The sequence below is a fragment of the Pristiophorus japonicus genome, chromosome 21, assembly GCF_044704955.1.
Source record: "Pristiophorus japonicus isolate sPriJap1 chromosome 21, sPriJap1.hap1, whole genome shotgun sequence".
NCBI lineage: Eukaryota > Metazoa > Chordata > Chondrichthyes > Pristiophoridae > Pristiophorus > Pristiophorus japonicus.
Genome location: NC_091997.1, coordinates 66,735,667 through 66,759,492, shown reverse-complemented (window position 1 = coordinate 66,759,492; position 23,826 = coordinate 66,735,667). Strand labels below are relative to the sequence as shown.

At 48.7% G+C, this 23,826-nt stretch overlaps 1 protein-coding gene across 7 annotated transcripts in view; it reads left to right on the top strand.

The window, feature by feature from the left end:
• Positions 1-23,826, top strand: part of ppip5k1a (diphosphoinositol pentakisphosphate kinase 1a) — a 173,860-nt gene that overhangs the window by 66,809 nt on the left and 83,225 nt on the right. For all 7 annotated transcript variants that reach the window (XM_070864956.1, XM_070864960.1, XM_070864958.1 and 4 more), the window contains exons 12-19: positions 1,461-1,536; positions 3,391-3,500; positions 4,021-4,106; positions 6,349-6,474; positions 13,626-13,747; positions 14,006-14,188; positions 15,941-16,082; positions 19,737-19,960. In XM_070864956.1, coding sequence (XP_070721057.1) covers positions 1,461-1,536; positions 3,391-3,500; positions 4,021-4,106; positions 6,349-6,474; positions 13,626-13,747; positions 14,006-14,188; positions 15,941-16,082; positions 19,737-19,960 — 1,069 coding nt within the window. The remainder of the gene's footprint in view (positions 1-1,460; positions 1,537-3,390; positions 3,501-4,020; positions 4,107-6,348; positions 6,475-13,625; positions 13,748-14,005; positions 14,189-15,940; positions 16,083-19,736; positions 19,961-23,826) is intronic.

Here is a 23,826-nt window from a genome sequence, read left to right as displayed (position 1 = left end):
ATGAAATAGTCCACAGAAGAATAAAACGAGAAGCTAATCATTGAGGAGTGTACGTGCATATGTACGTGTGAAACAAATGTGCTTGAACCCATAGTTAGATAAATGAAAGCCTCAGCCACAATCTGAAACCTGGTATAGCTCCCTCTGGTGGATTAGCAGGCGTTGAGTTCAGCAGCTTGATTTTCTATGAAACCATCCTATCCGTTGAGAAGCTGAGTGTGGAGAAATAGCAGATAGAAAGAAGGGACATAACCAGTTTGGTCATCTGTAAGGGGTACGGTAGCATAATGGTTAGTAATCCTGAAGCCTGGGCTAATGATCCAGAGACCCGTGTTCAAATCCCACCACGGCAGTGGGGAATTTAAATTCAGTTAAATAAATCTGTAATTTTTAAATAAAAGGCTTGTATCAGTAATGGTGACCATGAAACCATTGGATTGTCTTAAAAGCCCATCTGGCTCACTAATGTCCTTTTTGGGAAGGAAATCTGCTGCCCTTACCCGGTCTGGCCTATTTGTGACTCCAGACCCACAGCAATGTGGTTGACTCTGAACTGACAACTTCTCGAGGGCAATAAATGCTGGCCTTGCCAGTGACTCCCACATCCCGGGAATGAATTCATAATAAATATCCAGATTTGTCTTGATTATTTGTCTGTCTGCAAGGTTGAACCATGTGGAATGACTTGCTAAGCTAAGACCCTCCAGTATCGCCAATCAACGTCTCCAGGGCCCCCTTTATCGAGTCGTGGAGAAAGTAAACCAGAAGCACCGTTTTCAGTTACACCAGGGGGCAGCAGAACTAAAGAACACAAAGTCCTGAAGGGCACGCCTCGGGTGGCATTTGCGAAGTATTTCTATACGCAGAGGGTGATCATCCGCTGAAATTGGCAGCAAATGGACGCGACAAGAACATGAGCCGCAACTAGAGGGAGAGATGGTGGGCTCAGCTTTCTGGAGGGATAAAGTCAAATGGGCTGAAGCACTTTCAACCAAACCTATTTTGTGACTGAAAGGCCTGTGAAATAGCGTGGCTCTTGGGAGAGCAGTGCTTATTTATTTGCTCCGTACAGCACAGTTAATGTACAGGCTTTTAGTTGTAGATGGTGAAATAAAAACACTCTTGTGGCCAAAGTTAATGCTGCAAGACCCCGATCTAGTTTTCCCCCTCAATAGTCACCTCGTCATTTTGGGAAAAGCAGGTCCAGTGAAACTTTCAGCCTCTCCAGTACTGATTTGTCCTAGTTTTATCTCTTTGTAGGTTTTTAACCATCTCAAACCAAGTTTTTGTTAACTTTCATCAAATTACTTTGGTATAGAAAGGAGATTTGAGGTCTACTGTAAATTAGGTATCTTTCATAGGGTTAAGTTCTCCAAACCGAACTGAAATATTTACGTGGCTTTAAATTCATGCCTTACCACCTTTGACCTTTATGTGATAAACATTTCTTTTCACTGTAGGTTCTTTGACTTGTTTGAAAAGTACGAAGGATACAAGAGTGGCAAACTCAAGCTGAAGAAACCAAAACAGCTCCAGGTATCAGTTAATTCTCCAGCACAGTGACTTCCAGATATTCCTTTGTGGGGGAACCCACTGCAGATACCGTTAGATCCCGGGGACCCACTGCAGATACCGCCAGATCCCGGGGACCCACTGCAGATACCGTCAGATCCCAGGGACCCACTGCAGATACCGCCAGATCCCGGGGACCCACTGCAGATATAGCCAGATCCCGGGGACCCACTGCAGATACCGCCAGATCCCGGGGACCCACTGCAGATACCGCCAGATCCCGGGGACCCACTGCAGATATCGTCAGATCCCGGGGACCCACTGCAGATATCGTCAGATCCCGGGGACCCACTGCAGATACCGTCAGATCCCAGGGACCCACTGCAGATACCGCCAGATCCCGGGGACCCACTGCAGATACCGACACTCCCCGGGGACCCACTGCAGATACCGCCAGATCCCGGGGACCCACTGCAGATACCACCAGATCCCGGGGACCCACTGCAGATATCGTCAGATCCCAGGGACCCACTGCAGATACCGCCAGATCCCGGGGACCCACTGCAGATATCGTCAGATCCCAGGGACCCACTGCAGATACCGCCAGATCCCGGGGACCCACTGCAGATACCGCCAGATCCCGGGGACCCACTGCAGATATCGTCAGATCCCGGGGACCCACTGCAGATATCGTCAGATCCCGGGGACCCACTGCAGGTACCGTCAGATCCCGGGGACCCACTGCAGATACCGCCAGATCCCGGGAACCCACTGCAGATACCGACACTCCCCAGGGACCCACTGCAGATACCGCCAGATCCCGGGGACCCACTGCAGATACCGCCAGATCCCGGGGACCCACTGCAGATACCGTCAGATCCCGGGGACCCACTGCAGATACCGTCAGATCCCGGGGACCCACTGCAGATACCGCCAGATCCCGGGGACCCACTGCAGATACCGCCAGATCCCGGGGACCCACTGCAGATACCGTCAGATCCCGGGGACCCACTGCAGATATCGTCAGATCCCGGGGACCCACTGCAGATACCGTCAGATCCCGGGGACCCACTGCAGATACCGCCAGATCCCGGGGACCCACTGCAGATACCGACACTCCCCGGGGACCCACTGCAGATACCGCCAGATCCCGGGGATCCACTGCAGATACCGACACTCCCCGGGGGCCCCCTGTAAATATGAACAGCTCCCGAGTACTCCAGTATGAGCTCGGGGGAGCGGGGAGTGCGATACAGGATTTTGCAGACAGTTCCCTTTTAAACTGCTTCCCAATATTGAAAGAACAGGACGTTATGTTTCTGATCATACTTTATTAGGTTTTGGTTTGCAAACGGGTTCCCTGGTGAAGCGTCCTTTTACCCGATTTACTATTCCAGCACACTCCTGGCTGACCTCCCACATTCTACCCTATGTAAACTAGAGGTGATCCAAAACGCGGCTGCCCGTATTCTAACTCGCACCAAGTCCCACTCACCCATCACCCCCTGTGCTCACTGACCTACATTGTCTTCCGGTTAAGTAATGGCTCGATTTCAAAATTCTCATCCTTATTTTCAAATCCCTCCATGGCCCTCGCTCCTCCCTATCTCTGTAATCTCCTCCAGCCCCACAAACCCCCAAGTTGTCTGCGTTCCTCTAATTCTCCCCTCCTGAGCATCCCTGATTATAATCGCCCCACCATTGGTGGCCATGCCTTCTGTTGCCTGGGCCCCAAGCTCTGGAACTCCCTCCCTAAACCTCTCCGCCCCTCTACCTCTCTTTCCTCCTTCAAGACGCTCCTTAAAACCGACCTCTTTGACCAAGCTTTTGGTCACCTGCGCTAATTTCTACTTGGTTATTTGCTCTTGGTTCCTACAGGAAGTCCTAGACATTAGCCGCGAGCTACTGGCTGAACTGGGGCAGCACAACGACTGTGAAATAGAGGAGAAGAAATCCAAGCTGGAACAGCTGAAGACCGTGCTGGAAATGTAAGTGTTCCTCGGAAAAACATTTGTAATATAGACCTTACTAAGATTTATCTATATTAATATATTTAGGGTCAGTGTATGTTTTTTTTAAAATGCGGAAGCTCTTGAGGTTACTCGTGGATAGTTTGAGGCTAGGATGAGGTTTCTGATGTTTACTGCGATCCCATGAAGAGGCTTGCCAACTTTAGCTGCTACCCAAACACTTTGGGCTGCCAGCGCTCGCGTTGGTCACCCAGTATTCACCTGTCACCGCTCTACTCTACCTCGCTCTGTCACAGGCATTTCAGCAGTTTCTGTTTTTTAATGGAACTCGCTGCCTGAAAGGGTAGTAGAGGCAGAAACCCTCATCGCATTTAAAAAGCACTTGGATGTGCACTTTGAGTCGTGACCTACAGGGCTACGGACCAAGAGCTGGAAGGTGGGATTAGGCTGGGTAGCTCTTTTTCGACCGGCACAGATCCGATCTGCTCGATGATTCTATGAGTTTTCTTATTTTGTATATTGTGGTTTTTTTTTACAGGTATGGTCATTTCTCTGGAATAAACAGGAAGGTACAGATGACATATTTGCCTCACGGACAACCCAAAACCTCCAGTGAAGAAGAAGGTATGTGTTATGTCTTTAGATGCTCTGATAATGACTCCACAAAGCAATATATTGCACTTGAACTGTAGTGACCTTAGTCAATTTAATGTAACTCCAGAGTGATCATTACACATGGAGGCCTGCCTTTTATACTAGGCCAGGCAAACCTGTACAGGTAACCTACAAGTCTCCCACTGCAGTGCCCTCTGGTGGCACATCGTAGTGACCATACAGCTGGTGTACAAATTTCCCATAGTAGTGCCGTCTGGTGGCACATCATATGTAATAGTACAAGCAGCAAACATGTCTGGCTACACGACAGTATGGAGTTGGATCCTGAGAGGGCAGACTTGGTTTACCATTTCATCTGAAACAACAGCATCTCCGACGCTCCCTCAGCGCTGCCCCTCCGACAGTGCGGCGCTCCCTCAGCGCTGCCCCTCCGACAGTGCGACGCTCCCTCAGCGCTGCCCCTCCGACAGTGCGGCGCTCGCTCAGCGCTGCCCCTCCGACAGTGCGACGCTCCCTCAGCATGCTGCCCCTCCGACAGTGTGGCGCTCCCTCAGCGCTGCCCCTCCGACAGTGCGGCGCTCCCTCAGCGCTGCCCCTCCGACAGTGTGGCGCTCCCTCAGCGCTGCCCCTCCGACAGTGCGGCGCTCCCTCAGCGCTGCCCCTCCGACAGTGCGGCGCTCCCTCAGCACTGCCCCTCCGACAGTGCGGCGCTCCCTCAGCACTGCCCCTCCGACAGTGCGGGGCTCCCTCAGCACTGCCCCTCCGACAGTGCGGGGCTCCCTCAGCACTGCCCCTCCGACAGTGCGGCGCTCCCTCAGCACTGCCCCTCCGACAGTGCGGCGCTCCCTCAGCACTGCCCCTCCGACAGTGCGGCACTCCCTCAGCACTGCCCCTCCGACAGTGCGGCGCTCCCTCAGCACTGCCCCTCCGACAGTGCGGCACTCCCTCAGCACTGACCCTTCGACAGTGCGGCACTCCCTCAGCACTGCCCCTCCGACAGTGCGGCACTCCCTCAGCACTGCCCCTCCGACAGTGCGGCACTCCCTCAGCACTGACCCTTCGACAGTGCGGCACTCCCTCAGCACTGCCCCTCCGACAGTGCTTGCCTGATTTATGTGCTTAGGAATCTGTGATCTTTTAACTCGGGGTAACTACCCTAGAGCATCTCACTCGAGGGGCAGTTCTTCGTGTGAGCCCAGATAAAGAGAATAAGGAAAAGTATTCAACCCTCGGGAAGATAACATAGTCAAGCCGGCCCTATCCGTGATCAGAATCCACGGCAACGCACCTCCCAGCCGTATGGGTCATCAGAAAGTGATCCGGACCAAGAACTCTTGAGTGACTTCCACCCCCCCTCCAAGCCCACGGATGCTGAGGCCAGTCAGCTCCCCGTTGTCTCCCTAACTAGTTTTGTTAACACCGCACAGGCCAGAGATCAAACCAACAATCTTCTGCTTTAAAAACAGACAATGCTGCAAATCTCAGCAGGTCGGGCAGCATCTGCGGAGAGAGAAACCGAGTTATCGTTTCAGGTCTGTGAACCTTTGTCAGAACTGGAAAAGTTCCAGATGTAACAGATTGTTAAGGAAGTGCAGGGGGTAGTGAAAGGGGGAGGGGAGGATAGAACAAAAGGGAAGGTCTGTGATTGGGTGGAAGGCAGGAGAGATTAGAGAGACAAAAGAGATGGTTATGGGGCAAGTTAGGAAACAAAAGATGAGTCTAGATGGGGTGTGAATGGCAGAATAATCACCAGCTATCATGGGAAAGATGAACAAAAAGGGGGGTTTGTTTAAAAAAAAAGGAAGGAAAGGGAAGAAAAATAGGGTCAGAGGTTAAGGTCTGAAATTGTTGAACTATATGTTGGGTCCAGAAGGCTGTAAAGTGCCGAAACAAAAGATGAGGTGCTGTTCCTCGAGCTTACGTTGAGCTTCATTGGAACAGTGCAGGAGGCCGAGGATGGAGAGGTCAGAGTGGGAGTGGAGCGGGGAATTAAAGTGACAGGCGACCGGAAGCTCAGGGTCACCCTCGCGGACTGAACGGAGGTGTTCCGCAAGGCGGTCACCCAGTCTACGCTTGGTCTCCTGATCTTCTGGTCTGTTTGGCTTGTTTATACACTGCATTCACCAACTGAGTCACTGCGGAAAAGCTTTTTATCTGCTATTGATTACAACCAATGTTGTAACGTGCAAAAACCAATTACTGTTGCGAGTGGAAGTGGTGGCTTGATGCCCGTGACTTGGTTGTTTTCCAGATTCGAGGAGGGAAGATCCGTCACTCCTTCTGGTGTTGAAATGGGGAGGGGAGCTGACCCCAGCGGGCAGGGTACAAGCGGAGGAGCTTGGGCGAGCATTCAGATGCATGTACCCTGGAGGACAAGGTAGGTGCATTTCAGTACAGCAGTAGGTTTGGAAAGCACGGTTTATAAGTGTGTCACGCCGTTTGCTGGAGGATTTTCTCTTGTCGAAGTGTTGTCCCCATTTGCTGTGATTCTGACTGAAGCGAGCAGCTTTCAAACTGCGATTCCTGGGTCCCATGAAGTCAGAACATGAAATCTGTTTCCCCCGGGCTGGAGAGTCTAAAACCAGGGGGCACAGGCTCAGGATAAGGGGTCGGCCATTTAGGACTGAGATGAGGAGGAATCTCTTCACTCGGAGGTTGGTAAATCTTTGGAATTCTCTGCTCCAGAGGGCTGTGGATGCTGACTCATTTGAGTATATTCAAGACAGAGATAGATAGATTTATGGACGCTCTGGAAATCCAGGGATATGGAGATCGGGCGGGAAAGTGGAGTTCAGATCGAAGATCAGCCATGATCTTATTGAATGGCGGAGCAGGCTCGAGGGGCCGTATGGCCGACTCCTCCTATTTCTTATGTTCTTGTGTATTGTGCCTGTATTTCCGACAGGTTGATACTTCAAGCATGATATTTCTGTTAATTGTAATAATACTGACTACCTTCGGTTCACGAACCACATGCTTTGGAAACCTTCGGGTAAGGGCTCGGCAGTAGTGTTTGAATATTTACAGGGTGTCCCTCGCACGAAGTGTGAGAACCACTGACTGACACCATCCGCTGATGGCAAATCAGGCACATTGGTGACGCTCCCTGCATAGCTTTGGCAGCACAGGAGAGTGACGTATTTCACTCTACTAGAATCCATTTCTACACAAAACTCCGGCACGCAATCAAAATTCACCAGTTACTGATACAGCTGGAAATGCAGCAGCATCTGCAACATTGCTGGCAGTCCACAGTCCAGAATTCTGTGTGCAACTGGGTTGGAGTGAATGTGACTGAGCCTGTGACTTTTTTTATTCCAGGTGGGAAACCATGTTCTTCACAGACCTATTTTTAAATTTTCAACTCTTGACGTTTTCACAGAACTAGAAACAATAGGGCTGGATTTTCGGTTTTGATGATTTCAGATGCGAATGACGACGGGGCAGTAAAGTTTGTGCCCAGGAATCGTTTGCACCTCAGTCATCAAAATTGGGCAGCTGGGCCCTGAGTCGGGGGGGCGCAGCGCTAAGGGAGGTGTTGTACATCTCTCTCTGGGCGTTAGGATGGGAATCTCCCGAGCTAAAGAGCCGGGCCGGGAGCGTTCCCATAGACGCCTGGGGGGAGGGGGGGAGAAATAACCTGAAACCCACCCCCCCCCCCCCCCCCCCCCCCACAAAAGCATTCCCAATATATAGCCCACGCCACCACAACATAAATCGCGAAAAAACAATGCCATTTACCTTAGGAGTCCATTAGTTGCTCTCTGCAGTCGGTATAGGTTGGACTGCCCGATTTCTCAGGCGGGTCACTGCGGGAGTCAAAACGCGGCGGTGTCGCGACCAGGGGCGTTGCACACCGGTGCAGCTCTTCCGGGCGGCAATGCTCCGCTCCGCGCCGCTGCAGAACCGACCCCGAAAACCCCCGCGTGGCGTTTGGAGGCTGACCGCCCGCCAGGAAACCTCATTGCCGCCACTCTGGGGCGAAAAACGCAGCGCACAGGACCGTAAAATCCACCCCTTAAACTGTTTCTGGAAAAGCTGTGTTTAACTTGAAAGCGCACAGTTAATGTAGGGTAAACCTGACCCCTGTTCCCAGTGCAAGTGGGGGCCCAGGAGCTGTTACAGTTCCGATCCCTGGTCCACTCCGCAATCTCTAACACCACAATTGTTCGCTGTGGGGGAAATTATTTAAGTGTGGGAGCAAGGTGCGCTACAATTAGCCTTGATGCCCCTGCGCAAGGGAGGAAATAAATCTGCTCGGGTTCTTGCCCCTGTACACTATTCGGTAACCCCTGCTGGAATGTTGTGTTGGATGTTATAATTGGGCTCAGCTCTGCTGCCTCTACAGTCGAGTAGCTTGCATGAAGAATGGCTGCTTGGGTGAACTAGTGGACAGCAACCACAGCAATGGAATTGCCCCCCAGCAGGACTACTTATCTTCAGGGGAGGATGATTGGAGGGAGTGGGGTAAATCAGCCCAGCTTTCAGTTTGTTCCTATGCTGGTGACTCGAAATAAGACACGATGTAAGGTTCTTTAACTTGTAGGTTACAATGATAATGACTTTAGATTGGGTCTTGTACTTGAGTCAGTTGGTTCAGCAGGAACATAAATAGCATGGAATATTACTGTATAATTAATGAGCATTTCAGGATATAGCCAGAGTATAACAACAACAACAACTTGTGTTTATATAGCGCCCTTAACGTAGTAAAATGTCCAAAGGCGCTTCACAGCAGTGTTATAAGACAAAACAGACAAATTTGACACTAGGGCGGAAAACAGATTGAAGGGATTCAAACATGGAGTTTCGGGAAAGATGGGCACGGATTTGGGAGGTGACAACATCTTCAAGGACTTTGGCGACGGGGCAATAGCTAGCCAGCACAGTGGCGTCAAGGGTTGTTTTTTTGAGGAGAGGGGTGATGACCGCAGATTTGAAGGAGGGAGGGGAACAGTGCCTGAGGAGAGAGAACCGTTAACAATGTCGGCTAACATGGGAGCTAGAAAAGGAGGTTGGGTGGTCAGCGGTAAATGGAGCTTATTTCATTTTGTTCCTTTTCTACCTGCTCCACTGCATCCAGCGTCTCCCCAGCAGTGTCATGTCCTCCTATCCCTGATCGAGGGTCGAGCACGCCCAACGCTCCACCCTCGATCCCCTCTCTTTCTCATCAACGTGTTGCCCCTGCGTGGAATTATCCAATGACATCGGGTAAGCTTCCATATGTATGCAGACGGCACCCAACTCTACTTCTCTGCCACTGTCTCCGGCGCCATGACTATCGCTGAGTTTCCGGCTGCTGGTTCGACATGTATGAGCAGGAATGTTCTCCAATTCAAGACTGCATGACTGAAGCTATCCTACTGGGCTTCTGGTAAAGGTCCTCATCTAGACCCTGACTCCACCCCCCTCTCTGCCTGCTCATTCTGGTTCAGCTCAACAGTGTGCAACCTTGATGTCCTGTTGACCAAGCTGCGTGTCAAACCCCATACTCCAGCTACCACCAGGATCATCTATTCCATCTCTGCGGCATCACCCGCCTCTGCCAGTACCTCATTCCACTGTCACCAAGACCCTCACTTACAGCGTTGTCTCCTCCCAGCTCGACGACTCCCAACGCTCCCCTCGCCAACCTCCAAAGCTGGACCCATCCTAAACTGCAACTCATCAGTGACTGGCCCACGCACAGCTGAACACGCACTGTATCCCACTCCCTACCCCTATCGTTCCTATCCACGGCGACTTCTTTTGGCTCCCAGTGCGCAGACGCATTGAATTCATCGTCCTTGTCCTCATCCACATGTCCCTCCGCGGCTGTGGTTCCCTCCGTAGCCCCCTGCGTTCCCCCCCACCCCCGTCCGTGTCTCTTTCCAACCTCTGCAGCCTCCTCAATCTGTGCCCTTCTTCCAACTCTGGCCTCATTTTGAATCTCCCCTCTTTCAGTCGCAAAACCTTCTTGGCCCCACACTCACTCGGCCCCTCTTCCTCGTTGAATCTCTCCGATCCTTTAAAAGCTTCCCCCATGACCTACCTCGTTGGCCGTGCTTTCAGTCGCTTTCCCTAACTCTGACCATTATTCTGTATCTGGTTTCACCTCCGTATAAAGTACTTTAGGACACTAGGTTAAAGGTGCTGTACGTACTCTAGTTACTGTTTCAGGATCGCTTTAGTTTGGGCACGATGGGTGAATAATGTTAATTTATTTGTTTTTCCCTCCTACCTTTACATGAATCTAGATGATAGCAGCACAGGTTTGAGCTGTGAATCTCCTATTGACTGTGGTAAGGGATGGATTGAGTGTCACCTGTCTGAGTGTGTGACAAATTAACCGTTTTCATCCCTCTCGCATGTCCAGCTCTGGGACCGATTTAATCCGTACAGCATTCTAACAATTGGTTACAGCAGACATGCAACAAACTAACTATGGCAAAAGGAGTGAGCCTTCTATTGTTCTAACAGTAACCGTGACCTGGAATCGGTAATGACCCAGACTTTGTGATCATCCTGTAAACAAGGTCCCGAATCATGAGCACTTTGATTCGGTAATGTGTCCACGGCACTAGATACTGCTGTCACCACCGGCACACAACCGTGCCGAGAAACAGAGGGACAGGATGGGGGTTTATTTTAACTTGTATTAAATCCATTAAGTCCCTTGACTTAACTTTAGATTCCTGTGTACTTCCACCACAGATACAAACTCCGTCTTTAACAAGTCCCACCTGCATCCGTCCTTACTGGGTCTACTTTCCCCTTTATAACTCTCTCTCTTAATATATTTATAAAAGCTTTTGCTGTTAGCTTTGATATCTCTCGCAAGTTTTTTCATATTCCTGTTTTGCATCTCTATCCCTTTGTTGATTTTTATAGCTCCCCAGTTCCCTGGATTCCCACTTTTCCTTGTATTTGTGTGAGCCTTTTCTTTTAGCTTGACGCTGTCTCTTACCTCATTTGTTGACTATGGTTGCTTAACTACACAACTGGAGCCTTTACCTTTTTAAGGGTATGTACGGGTCTTGTATGGAAGCAAATACCTCCCACTGTTTGCTCATTAACAGTTCAGCCCCTCTTATACTTGGGGGGGTTAAAGGGGGTCGCTGCACCTTTAATAGAATAGTGCACTGCATTACATTGTTCAACACTACTGTCCTTCTAAATCACTACATCGTCCAATTTATCTTGCGGAGCCCCACCAGAGATCCATTAGTAAAGGAATAAGCTGGCAGCATTATTGATTTGTTTGTAATCCTACTTCAGTATTTTCCGTACCTTGATGAAATAAAGTGAGATTGTCGTTTGGGAAGATGCAGTCCCTTTAACACCTTGTTGATTGGTTAATGCCATAATAGTGGGGTGACTCCTGTGTTCCCCAGCTGTATATAACAATTGATTTCCTGGGTTGCTTTCCCCATTATTGGCATTAAGCAGATCTCGCTCATTCCCATTCAGAACAGTTGATCTTCACCTTTTGGTTCTGACTCTTTTATCATCCTTCGTTATTTCACAGAAGCAATATTTGAACACGCATTCTTCCACTTCAAAGCGTATGATGTTGAGCTGCAGACACTGTACTAAGTGGTCCTGGGCTTTTACAAAGATATAGCCGGGACAGTCTGCACTTTAAAAAAAAAAAAAAAAAAAAAGTGTTATACGGGAGAAAGCTGTTGTCTGCAGCAGCCAGTGCTGTCCCTGTCTCTGAAAAGCCTCAAAAGGTTGTGGTGCTGACTGGCAGAGTCCAACGTCAGTCTCTTCCTGCCTGCTCACCATGCCCCAGACTGCGCTGTGTCAGAGCAAGACTTTCTCAGGCTGCTAAACGCGCTCAGGACTGTTTCTGGGATTTGGAGAGTGCCCCAGGTTTACCTGGACTTGGATGTGCATGGCACAATTTCAGAATTTGCAGATGACACAAAACTTGTAAGTATAGTGAACAGTGAGGAGGATAGTGATTGACTTCAGGAGGACATAGACAGGCTGTTGGAATAGGCGGACACGCAGCAGATGAAATTTAACGCAGAAAAGTGCAAAGTGACACATTTTGGTAGGAAGAACAAGGAGAGGCATTATAAACTAAAGGATACAATTCTAAAGGGGGTGCATGAACCTGAGGTATATGTGCACAAAGTTTAGCCTGGGAATCTTTCTAACACTGTTCAAATTGGGCTCACTTCTCAACTCTTCTCCCCTGGAGACTGGCAGCACCCAAGAAAGTGGCTTTTCTCCCACAGAAGTGTGCTGTTATTTCCTCTGTCCTCGTCCCATGGACTCATTCCCTATATTTCCACTGCAATAACAGTTGAAGAAAAGGAGTCTTTTCTGGTCCAAGCAACAGCCTCAGTGGTGATGCTCTGGCGGTTGGTCAGAGTTGTTACAATTCTTGTTATCACCGTTTTGATGATGCAGGTGGAAGGGCTCATGTTTGTCCCTTGCAGGAAGGCCTCTGACACACCCTGAGGGAGCAATAAAAAGGGAGCGGGAGGACATAACAAGATAATGGACAGTGTTTATATCCATGAATGAACTGCGGTTTACAGTTCATTGAGCAACGATTTATGAGAGCTGGGCTGATAGCAGTCTATAGTAAGGAACTAACCTGTATGACCTGAAAACCTAATGCTGTCATCGGGTATTCCTTGGTATTAAGTGGTAACATTGGGATAGCTCACCCCCTATCTAATAAACTCATCCCTATGCAGTCCTCTGTGCCGCTTGAACACAGTCCTTAGATTTTAAATATGCAGTTAGTAACCAAAATACCATATATTTGGATATTAAGTGAATAAGGGGATATGGGGACAGTGCAGGAAAGTGTTGAGGTGGAAAATCAGCCATGATCTCATTGAATGGTGGAGTAGACTCGAGGGGCCGAATGGCCGACACCTGTTTCCTAATTCTTGTGTTCTTATTCCCTGACATTACAACATAACCCAATAGAAACTAGGAGAGAGTGGCAAGGAAAGACCAGAGATACTTTCTATCTTTTTCTCTCTCTATGTTGGCCTTGGAGGAGGTGCAGCGCAGATTCACGGGGCCAAAAGGCTTAAATGACGAGAACCGGTTGCATTGATTAGGCTTGGTATTCCCATCTGTATTGAAGATTAAGAGGTGATCGAATTGTTTAAGATGATTGAAGGATTCGGTAGGGTAGATAGAGAAAAACTACTTCCTCTGGTGGGGAAGTCCAGAACAAGGAGACATAACCTTAAAATTAGAGCCAGGCCATTCAGGGGTGATGTCAGGCAACACTACTTCACACAAAGGGTAGAGGAAATCTGGAAAACTCTCAAAAGCTGTTGAGGTTGGGGGTCAATGAACATTTCAAAACTGAGATGGTTAGGTTTTTCTTAGGCAAGGTTATGGAACCAAGGCGGGTAAATGAAGTGAAGCTACAGACCAATCATGATCTAATTGGATGGTGGCCCAGGCTCGAGGGGATGACTGGGCCTCCTCCAGTTCCTATGTTCCAACGGGTCGATGGGGTAATTTAAACACTGAGTGAAGGGTCTCTTGTTTTTCCTCTTTTTCCCCCAGGGGATTATGCTGGCTTTCCTGGTTGTGGCCTACTTCGACTACACAGCACCTACAGGCACGACCTGAAGATCTATGCGTCTGATGAAGGCAGAGTGCAGATGACTGCGGCAGCCTTTGCCAAGGTATGTGAGAGAAGGTTTGTCTTTGTGCGCCTACCAGTCACCCAAGTTGTAATCATTTTCAGTAAAACGTGAGCAGTCGAGACCACGCTTTCTAGTGAGAGCAATGCAGGGTATTAGACTGGTGCAGTGAGGGTTGAGCACTGAGCTTAAGGAGTGTTTGATGCCAACATTGAGTATATGAAATGGTGAAGTGTTCCATTTCCCAATACCGATATCCCTAACACCTCACCCATCCTCTGTCTGTGTGCGTTGTTGCAGGGGCTCCTAGCACTAGAGGGGGAGCTGACTCCAATTCTTGTGCAGATGGTGAAAAGTGCCAACATGAATGGTCTTCTGGACAGCAACAGCAACTCCTTGAGCAGCTGTCAGCACCGCGTCAAGGCAAGGCTTCACGAGATCATGCAGAAGGATCAGGCATTCACCGAGGAGGACTACACCAAGGTAACCCAGTACAGGTGGACTGTGGGTCAGGAAAGCACAGGGGCCGAGTCAGCACAGCTACAAGTCGATGGTGTCTTCTAATTGTAAGATCTCCACAATAGGAGGAACATAAGAATTAGGAGCAGAAGTCGGCCATTCGGCCCCTCGAGCCTGCTCTGCCATTCAAAGGATCATGGCTGATCATTGACCTCAATTCTACTTTCCTGCACTATCCCCATGTCCCTTGATGCCCTTAATATTCAAAAATCTATCGATCTCTGTCTTGAATATACTCAAAGACTGAGCCTCCACAGCCCTCTGGAGTAGAGAATTCCAAAGATTCACCACCTTCTGAGTGAAGAAGTTTCTCCTCATCTCAGTCCTAAATGGCCGACGCCTTTATTCTGAGACTATGACCCCTGGTTCTAGACTCCCCAGCCCGGGGGAAACATCTTCCCTGCATCTACCCTGTCAAATCCTGTAAGAATGTTGTATGTTTCAATGAGATCACCTCTCATTCTTCTAAACTGTAGAGAATATTGGCCCAGTCTACTCAATCTCTCCTCATAGGACAATTTCCCCATCCCAGAAATCAGTCTGGTGAACCTTCATTACACTCCCTCTATGGCAAGTATATCCTTCCTTAGGTAAGGAGACCAAAACTGTACACAATACTCCAGGTGCGGTCTCACCAGGGCCCGCCATAATTACAGTAAGACAGGAAAGCCAGAACTGCTTGTTGGCACCACACGGCTGTGCTTTAGGATGCTGAGAGCTTGTTTCCTGTACTTACTTTTTCTAAGTACTCCGTACTTACATACACTTTCACCTCCATACACCCTCAAATCTCATCACACTGCCTCATACTCTAACACTTTCCTGGAACTTCAACAATATGGAACTTCTCACATTCACCCTTCCCAATCTTTGCATCATCTCATTACTACCTCTTGACTTACCTTCTCTCCTCTCTGCTACCATTATCAGGCTTGATAGCATCCTGCACTATGGGCCTTTGCCAGGTTTCTCTATAAAGACAAATGTTGGTCGGGAAATGTGGTCAAAAGTGAATCACAGTAACACTGCCTTTCCAGTTGTTGCTGGGAATAAAAGCTGCAGGATAGACAAAATCAAAGGGATTAATATTCAAAGTTTGGAGCTCTGTCTGAGTTTTTACGAAAATTAGCAGATCTCGTGTGGCATTGGTCATGTTACATGCAATGATGCACTTTTCTATAAGGACGGGAGTATTATAATACACAACGTTCTGTTGCTGAGGTAGAGTTGTTTTTCTTTAAGACCACATCTTTAAGTCTAATCTAATTCTTAAGTGTAATGTGTGTACCTGTGAGTATGCTCACAGGTTCACCAAAATAGTTGTTGAGTTGTGAGTGGCTTAGCCAGTCACGTGATGTTCAAAAGACTCAATAAAACCCCAGCCAGTTGGGTTCGGGGGATCCATGATGAGGCAGGTGGTTGTGAACCGGTAATGTGTCATGTGATTGTTGAACCTTTGCTAACAAACTAACTAGTTCTTAATAGCAATGTGTTGCTATGAATTCTTCAGCAAAGAACCCATGAAGCAAGTACATTACAGTTAAGTAAACAAAGCCTCAGGTCAGTCAGAGTTGAATTGTTTGGTGAGGGAGCTGTGCCCATTTGTAAATCTTATGCTTCGGACAATAGGTCAGAAGCACGTGGCACTAAATGTGACTTGCTTTCTCATTTATTAAAAGTATTTGCATCTGGTCTATTTTCATCCTTTGTCTGCAGCTGGCTCCCACTGGCAGTGCTTCTCTTATTAACTCCATGAAGTTAATTCAAAACCCCGTCAATACCTGTGACCGAGTTTACTCCTTGATACAGAATCTGACCTCCCAGATTAAGAAGAGGCTAGAAGACCCCAAATCAGCAGGTAAATGTATTTTTACTTTTTTTTTGCCCTAGCGGACAGTTAAAAGAAAAGAAAGACTTGCATTTCTATAGCGACTTTCACGACCACCGGACGTCTCAAAGCACTTTACAGCCAATGAAATACTTTTTGAAGTGTAGCCACTGTTGAAATGTGGGAAACGCGGCAGCCAATTTGCACACAGCAAACTCCCACAAACAGCAATGTGACAATGACCAGATAATCTGTTTTAGTGATGTTGACTGAGGGATAAATATTGGCCCCAGGACACCGGGGAGAATTCCCCTGCTCTTAGAAATAGTGCCATGGGATCTTTTACGTCCACCTGAGAGAGCAGACGGGGCCTCAGTTTAACGTCTCATCTGAAAGACAGCCCCTCCGACAGTGCGGCGCTCCCTCAGCACTGCCCCTCCGACAGTGCGGCGCTCCCTCAGCACTGCCCCTCCGACAGTGCGGCGCTCCCTCAGTACTGCCCCTCCGACAGTGCGGCGCTCCCTCAGCACTGCCCCTCCGACAGTGCGGCGTTCCCTCAGCACTGCCCCTCCGAAAGTGCGGCGCTCCCTCAGCACTGCCCCTCCGACAGTGCGGCGTTCCCTCAGCACTGCCCCTCCGACAGTGCGGCGCTCCCTCAGCACTTCACTGGGAATGTCAGCCTAGATTTTTGTGCTCAAGTCTTTGGAGTGGGACTTGAACCCACAACCTTCTGACTCCGGCGAGAGTGCTGCCCACTGAGCCATGGCTGACACAATTGTAGGAATGAAGGAGGATATACTGGCTCTGAGTTCGAATGAAGAATTTCAATTGAAACATGTTGGAATAAAAACAGAAAATGCTGGCAATACTCTGGCAGGTGAGGCCGCATCTGTGGAGTGATAAACAGATGAAGGTGCTTGACGTGAAGCATCAACTCTGTTCCCCTCTCTCTATGGAACCACAGATGCTGCCTGACCTACTGTGTATCTTCAAAATGTTCAGTTTTTATTTCCAATTCCCACCATCTGCAGTTGTATTTTTATTCCTTATTTGCACTGATTATCTTATCAGAGCTTGGAGGTATTTCTGATGCGAGGGAGCCGGATTAACATCAGCAGAGATACTGTCATTAAGCTTCGAGGTGTTCCATATAATTAGCCTCGCTCACACTGTCTGGTTCACTAATTCCTTCAGCCACTCAGCGTCGCTCACAGAACTGTTCAAACAAAATTACACATTCTATTTTAAATTGAACAATTACGTTCTGATGAATGTGCTTGTTCAGTTAAGGGAGGGTTAACATAGTACAAGGGTACCATGATACTATGAAACACATGTACTTGTACAGCCAAGCACCTGTGAATAATGCGCGCAAACACATTTAATGCAATCACTCCAATTGTGTCAACCTTCCAACCTCTGAATCCACCTCCCTCCATTTGCCCATGCAGTTACTAGTGTTAGTTAACTTGTGCTCTGCTTAGAGGCAGTTTAAAAAGATCCTGTTTCAAAAGGTTAAAGCAGTGCCAGCGAGTGGAAGTTCTAACCCCCGACTTCCTCCATGGTCACACAGCTGGAGAGAGAAACAGCATCCAAACTCAGGCAGACATAGAGAGGCACCGTATCAGGGGACACAGGTGTAGAGGGGGCACAGGTGTAGAGAGGGCACAGTATCAGGACACACAGGTGCACAGGGGGCACAGTATCAGTGGGCACAGGTGTAGAGGGCACAGTATCAGGACACACAGGTGTAGAGGGGGCACAGTATCAGTGGGCACAGGTGTAGAGAGGCACTGTATCAGGGAACACAGGTGTAGAGAGGGCACAGTATCAGGACACACAGGTGCACAGGGGGCACAGTATCAGGGAACACAGGTGTAGAGAGGCACAGTATCAGGACACACGGGTGCAGAGGGGGCATAGTATCAGGACACACAGGTGTAGAGGGGGCACAGTATCAGGGCGCACAGGTGTAGAGGGGACACAGTATCAGGGGGCACAGGTGTAGAGGGGGCACAGTATCGGGGCACAGTATCAGGGGGCACAGTATCAGGGGGCACAGATGCAGAGGGGACACAGTATCGGGGCACAGGTGTAGAGGGGGCACAGTATCAGGTGACACAGGTGTAGAGGGGGCACAGTATCAGGTGACACAGGTGTAGAGGGGGCACAGTATCAGGACACACAGGTGCAGAGGGGACACAGTATCGGGACACAGGTGTAGAGAGGCACAGTATCGGGGCACAGGTGTAAAGAGGCACAGTATCAGGGAACACGGGTGTAGAGAGGCACAGTATCAGGGGACACAGTATCAGGACACACAGGTGCAGAGGGGGCACAGTATCAGGGGACACAGGTGTAGAGAGGCACAGTATCGGGGCACAGGTGTAGAGAGGGCACAGTATCAGGAGACACAGGTGTAGAGGGGGCACAGTATCAGGTGACACAGGTGCAGAGGGGACACAGTATCAGGGGACACACAGGTGTAGAGGGGACACAGTATCGGGGCACAGGTGTAGAGGGGGAACAGTATCAGGGGACATAGGTGCAGAGGGGACACAGTATCAGGGGACACAGGTGTAGAGGGGGCACAGTATCAGGGGGCACACAGGTGTAGAGGGGGCACAGTATCAGGTGACACAGGTGCAGAGGGGACACAGGTGTAGAGGAGGCACAGTATCAGGACACACAGGTGTAGAGGGGACACAGTATCAGGACACACAGGTGTAGAGGGGACACAGTATCAGGACACACAGGTGTAGAGGGGACACAGTATCAGGGGACACACAGGTGCAGAGGGGGCACAGTATCAGGGGACACACAGGTGCAGAGTATCAGGGGACACAGGTGCAGAGGGGCACAGTATCAGGGGACACACAGGTGCAGAGTATCAGGGGACACAGGTGCAGAGGGGCACAGTAGTAGAAAGAAGAAAGAAAGACTTGCGTTTATAATGCCTTTCACAACCACTGGACTTCTCAAAGCATTTTTTTTTTTGGAGTGTAGTCACTGTTGTAATGTGAGAGACGCAGCAGCCAACTTGCGCACAGCAAGCTCCCACAAGCAGCAATGTGACAATGAGCAGATAATAGTGATGTTGATTGAGGGATAAATATTGGCCAGGCCACTGGGGAGAACTCCCCTGCTCTTGTTCGAAATAGTGCCATGGGATCTTTTACATCCACTTGAGAGGGTAGACGAGGCCTCAGTTTAACATCTCATCCGAAAGCACTCCATTGGAGTGTCAGCCTAGATTTTTGTGTTCAAGTCCCTGGAGTGGGACTTGAACCCACAACCTTCTGACTCAGAGGCGAGAGTGCTGCCCACTGAGCCACAGCTGACACGCTTATTAGAACGTGCAGAGAGGCACAGAATCAGGACACCGGGACACGGGGAGAGGTACAATGGTTTCCATTCTTGTAAATTAACCCATAGCACATTGGAGTATTTCTGCCTAATTTCTGCACTGTCTTCTCGTGAAGGCTGGCGCCAGTGCTAATGTCGTAACTGTATTGTACTTTGTTCTTTAATCACTGCTCTTAAAAGTGGAGCTGTCAGATTTTCTTTTCATAGATGCACCTTTTCCTTGCCTCGTGATGTAACTTTGTCTTGTGGCCTTTCTAGATTTAGGCCGATGGAATCCAAAAGAAAATGTGTTTAATGCGCGGTTCTTGTTGATTGCAGACCTACAGTTGTACCACAGTGAGACCCTGGAGCTGATGCTGCAGCGCTGGTCAAAGCTGGAGAGAGATTTCCGGATGAAGAGTGGCCGCTTCGATATCAGTAAAATCCCGGACATCTACGATTGTATTAAGTACGACGTGCAGCACAACAGCGCCTTGAAACTCGAGGACACCTTGGAACTCTTCAAGCTCTCCAAAGCTCTTGCAGACATCATTATCCCTCAGGTAGGGAGTTTACCGGACCAAGCCGTGCGTGCTCAAGTATCGGACATGCTTGGTCGAGAGATACTGGGCTAGACTTTGCTCGCTAGTGCCCACAAAATGGCCGATGTTCCAGCCTTCATGATCGCTGGACCATCGGCCATTTTTTGGATAGTGACTTTCGGCTTGGCAATAGCCCAGCGATGTGAAGTGGACGTCTAGCCCAACGTCTCATGACTTCCAGTGGTCCGTACATGGTCTTAGTACAGGTACAACGCCTCAAATCCAGCAACCGCAGGACCGAGACCGTGACGATTTTCGGATTTTTCCAGATTTCGGATGAGAAAACCACGAGCGTACGTATGCTCCCGAGACCGACAAAGTACTAATGGTGGCGTGGGTCAGGTCAGGCCGGGTCGAGGGTCATTCGGCAAGGCTCGGACCAATCGCGTGCCATTTAAAATACAGCGGCGAAGCCGATAACTAGTCCAATCGGACCTGACCTGCCAGTTTTTGGACTATGATTCCGGATTTTATTTTACTGAATATGGAATGGGATTTCCTCAAAAATAGCCGGTTTTCGGACAGCCGGAATTGAAACGTTGTACCTGTAGCGGCACTTCTGTCAAATTTTGTTTGATGACGTTCCCGTGAAGAGCCTGCGTTAAAGGCGCTATATAAATACAAGTCTGTTAATACTCACTCTCTTGCCCCAGACACGCAATAAATGGGCAGTATGGTGAGTTACTAAAGGTCAGCTGGCACTCGTGGGACCAGACCGCACCAACAGTTGGGGCATTCATAAAGGGAGCGCAGAGAATTGGAATTATTTTTTTTTTTAAATAGCGATGATCCTTCAAAAGCAATTTGTTTGCCAGCCACATTCAAACCCACTACTCGTAATCTCCATAGCGTAAATAGCATGGGTGCACTTAAGGGGAAGCTCGATACGTACACGAGGGAGGGAGGAATAGAAGAGTATGGTGATGGGGTGAGATGAGGGGTGGGAGGAGGTTTGTGTGGAGCATAAACCCCGGCACGGACCCGCTGGGCCGAATGGCCTGTTTCTGTGCTGTCCATTCTGTGTAAGTTGTTGTTGCTGTAGCACTCGGCCAGTGCAAGTAATGCAGACACTGTATCCCTATTCTAACTGCACGGTTGGCAAATATTGCATGTACAGGGCCATTCCAATGGAAGAAATAGACTTTTCTGGTTCTGTACAGCCCTTTTGTTCTGAAGGTCATTCAGACATGTATGGGAGAGGGGCTTCAATGCACCCGGTTTCACTACGTTAAAGGCGCTATATAAATACATGTTGTTGGTGATATGGGTAATCGCAGTCTCTCTGAAGCTTGCTTAAATTAATTTTTTTAATTATTTGTTTTTGGAATGTGAGCGACACTGCCAACACACTCGCATATAGGCCAGACCTGGAAAGGATGGCAGGTTCCCTTCCCTGTAGGACATTCATGAATCAGTTGGGTTTTTATGACAATCTGCCATTTTTTTTTCTGATGCCAGCTTGCAAGTTCCCAGATTCCTCAGTTTCATTTCACATGGTGGGATTTGAACTCGCTACCTCCGGATTACCAGTTGCAATACCGTGACCACTCAGCTCACCTGCCCGTCCTGTTTTGTGTGAGGAATTGTAGACGATGTTCCCCCGTGAGCTGTGCTTTGTTCTAAGAACATAAGAACATAAGAAATAGGAGCAGGAGTAGGCCATGCAGCCCCTCGAGCCTGCTCCGCCATTTAATAAGATCATGGCTGATCTGATCATGGACTCAGCTCCATTTCCCCACCCGCTCCCCATAACCCCTTTTTCTCCTTATTGTTTAAGAAACTATCTATTTCTGTCTTAAATTTATTCAATGTCCCAGCTTCCACAGCTCTCTGAGGCAGTGAATTCCTCAGATCCACAACCCTCAGAGAAGAAATTTCTCCTCATCTCAGTTTAAATGGGCGGCCCCTTATTCTAAGATCATGCCCTCTAGTTCTAGTCTCCCCCATCAGTGGAAACATCCTCTCTGCATCCACCTTGTCAAGCCCCCTCATAATCTTATACGTTTCAATCAGATCACCTCTCATTATTCTGAATCCCAATGAATAGAGACCCAACCTACTCAACCTTTCCTCATAAGTCAACCCCCTCATCCCTGGAATCAACCTAGTGAACCTTCTCTGAACTGCCTCCAAAGAAAGTATATCTTTTCGTAAATATGAAAACCAAAACTGCACGCAGTATTCCAGGTGTGGCCTCACCAATACCTTTATATAGCTGTAGGAAGACTTCCCTGCTTTTATACTCCATCCCCTCTGCCCATCTTGTTTCTTTTAGTGCGTGGTCCCTTTTAAATTTCCGCACATGCGTGGTGTATACAATGGAGAAGCCGGTGAGTGGCTTGCATGGGACCTTTTCCCATTATCGCACAGCCCAGAGGGAACATTGGTTGTACGTGCATTTCCACAACTTCTCCAAAAGCAAAATACTGCGGATGCTGGAATCTGGAATAAAAACAGAAGATGCTGTAAATCTCAGTGGGTCAGGCAGCATCTGTGGAGAGAAAGCAGAGTTACCGTTTCGAGTCGATGCACTTGTGATCTGAAGGGCTTAAGCTCATGTAATTTTCCAACTTTATAACCGCCTCCGATCTTGAAACCAGTCTCCTGCTTTTCTGATTCTGGCCTACTTTGTGACCACCTCTTTTCCCTCCACTTTAACCCTGGGGCTTTCAGCCATTTCAACCCTCACTCTCACTCAACCCCCTCTGTCTTGTTATTTATCCCTTCTTCAAAAGCCTTCTCCAAGACCAGCGTCTCCAGCCTTACTGTGGGTCACTGCACCAATCCTTCCTCCATTTGGTATTCCACCACCTCAGTAAAGCACTTTAGCATGTTTTATTATGTTAATGACGCTATACAATTAATTCATTGTATCACCTACCCTAGGGTAATGGGTACAACTCCACATTAAGAGCAGTACTAACTCCCTCTACTGAAATCAGAACACATTGGAAAAGCACAGCATATAAAAGAAAAGATGGGCTAATGCTTTAACACAAGTGTTCAACTTAAAATATAAAGTCCAAATGTTCAATATTCTGACCTATTAGTTTGCTGCATGATAGGTAGGCAGCAACATTGCCAGAGATGCTGTCTGTCAAATGAGGAAGAGCCTACAATTATATAGCACCTTTCCTAGTGTCAGCCGTTGTTCAGTGGGCAGCACTCTCGCCTCGGAGTCAGAAAGTTGTGGGTTCAAGTCCCACTCCATAGATTTGAGAACAAAAATTTAAGGCTGAGTGCGCTGTCTCAGGGCTGTCAGGAGTCTTGAAGATGTAGGAAACATAGAAACAAGAAAAGGGCGAGCAGGCCATTCAGCCCTTCTAGCCTGCACCGCCATTCAACGAGTTCATGGCTGAACATGAAACTTCAGTACCCACTTCCTGCTTTCACGCCATACCCCTTGATCCCCCGAGTAGTAAGGACTTCATCTAACTCCCTTTTGAATATATTTAGTGAATTGGCCTCAACTACTTCCTGTGGTAGAGATTTCCACAGGTTCACCACTCTCTGGGTGAAGAAGTTTCTCCTTATCTCGGTCCTAAATGGCTTACCCCTTATCCTTAGACTGTGACCCCTGGTTCTGGACTTCCCCAACATTGGGAACATTCTTCCTGCATCCAACCTGTCCAAACCGTCAGAATTTTAAACGTTTCTATGAGGTCCCCTCTCACTCTTCTGAACTCCAGTGAATACAAGCCAGTTGATTCAGTCTTTCTTGATAGGTCAGTCCCACCATCCGGGAATCAGTCTGGTGAATCTTCGCTGCACTCCCTCAACAGCAAGTATGTCCTTCCTCAAGTTAGGAGACCAAAACTGTACACAAT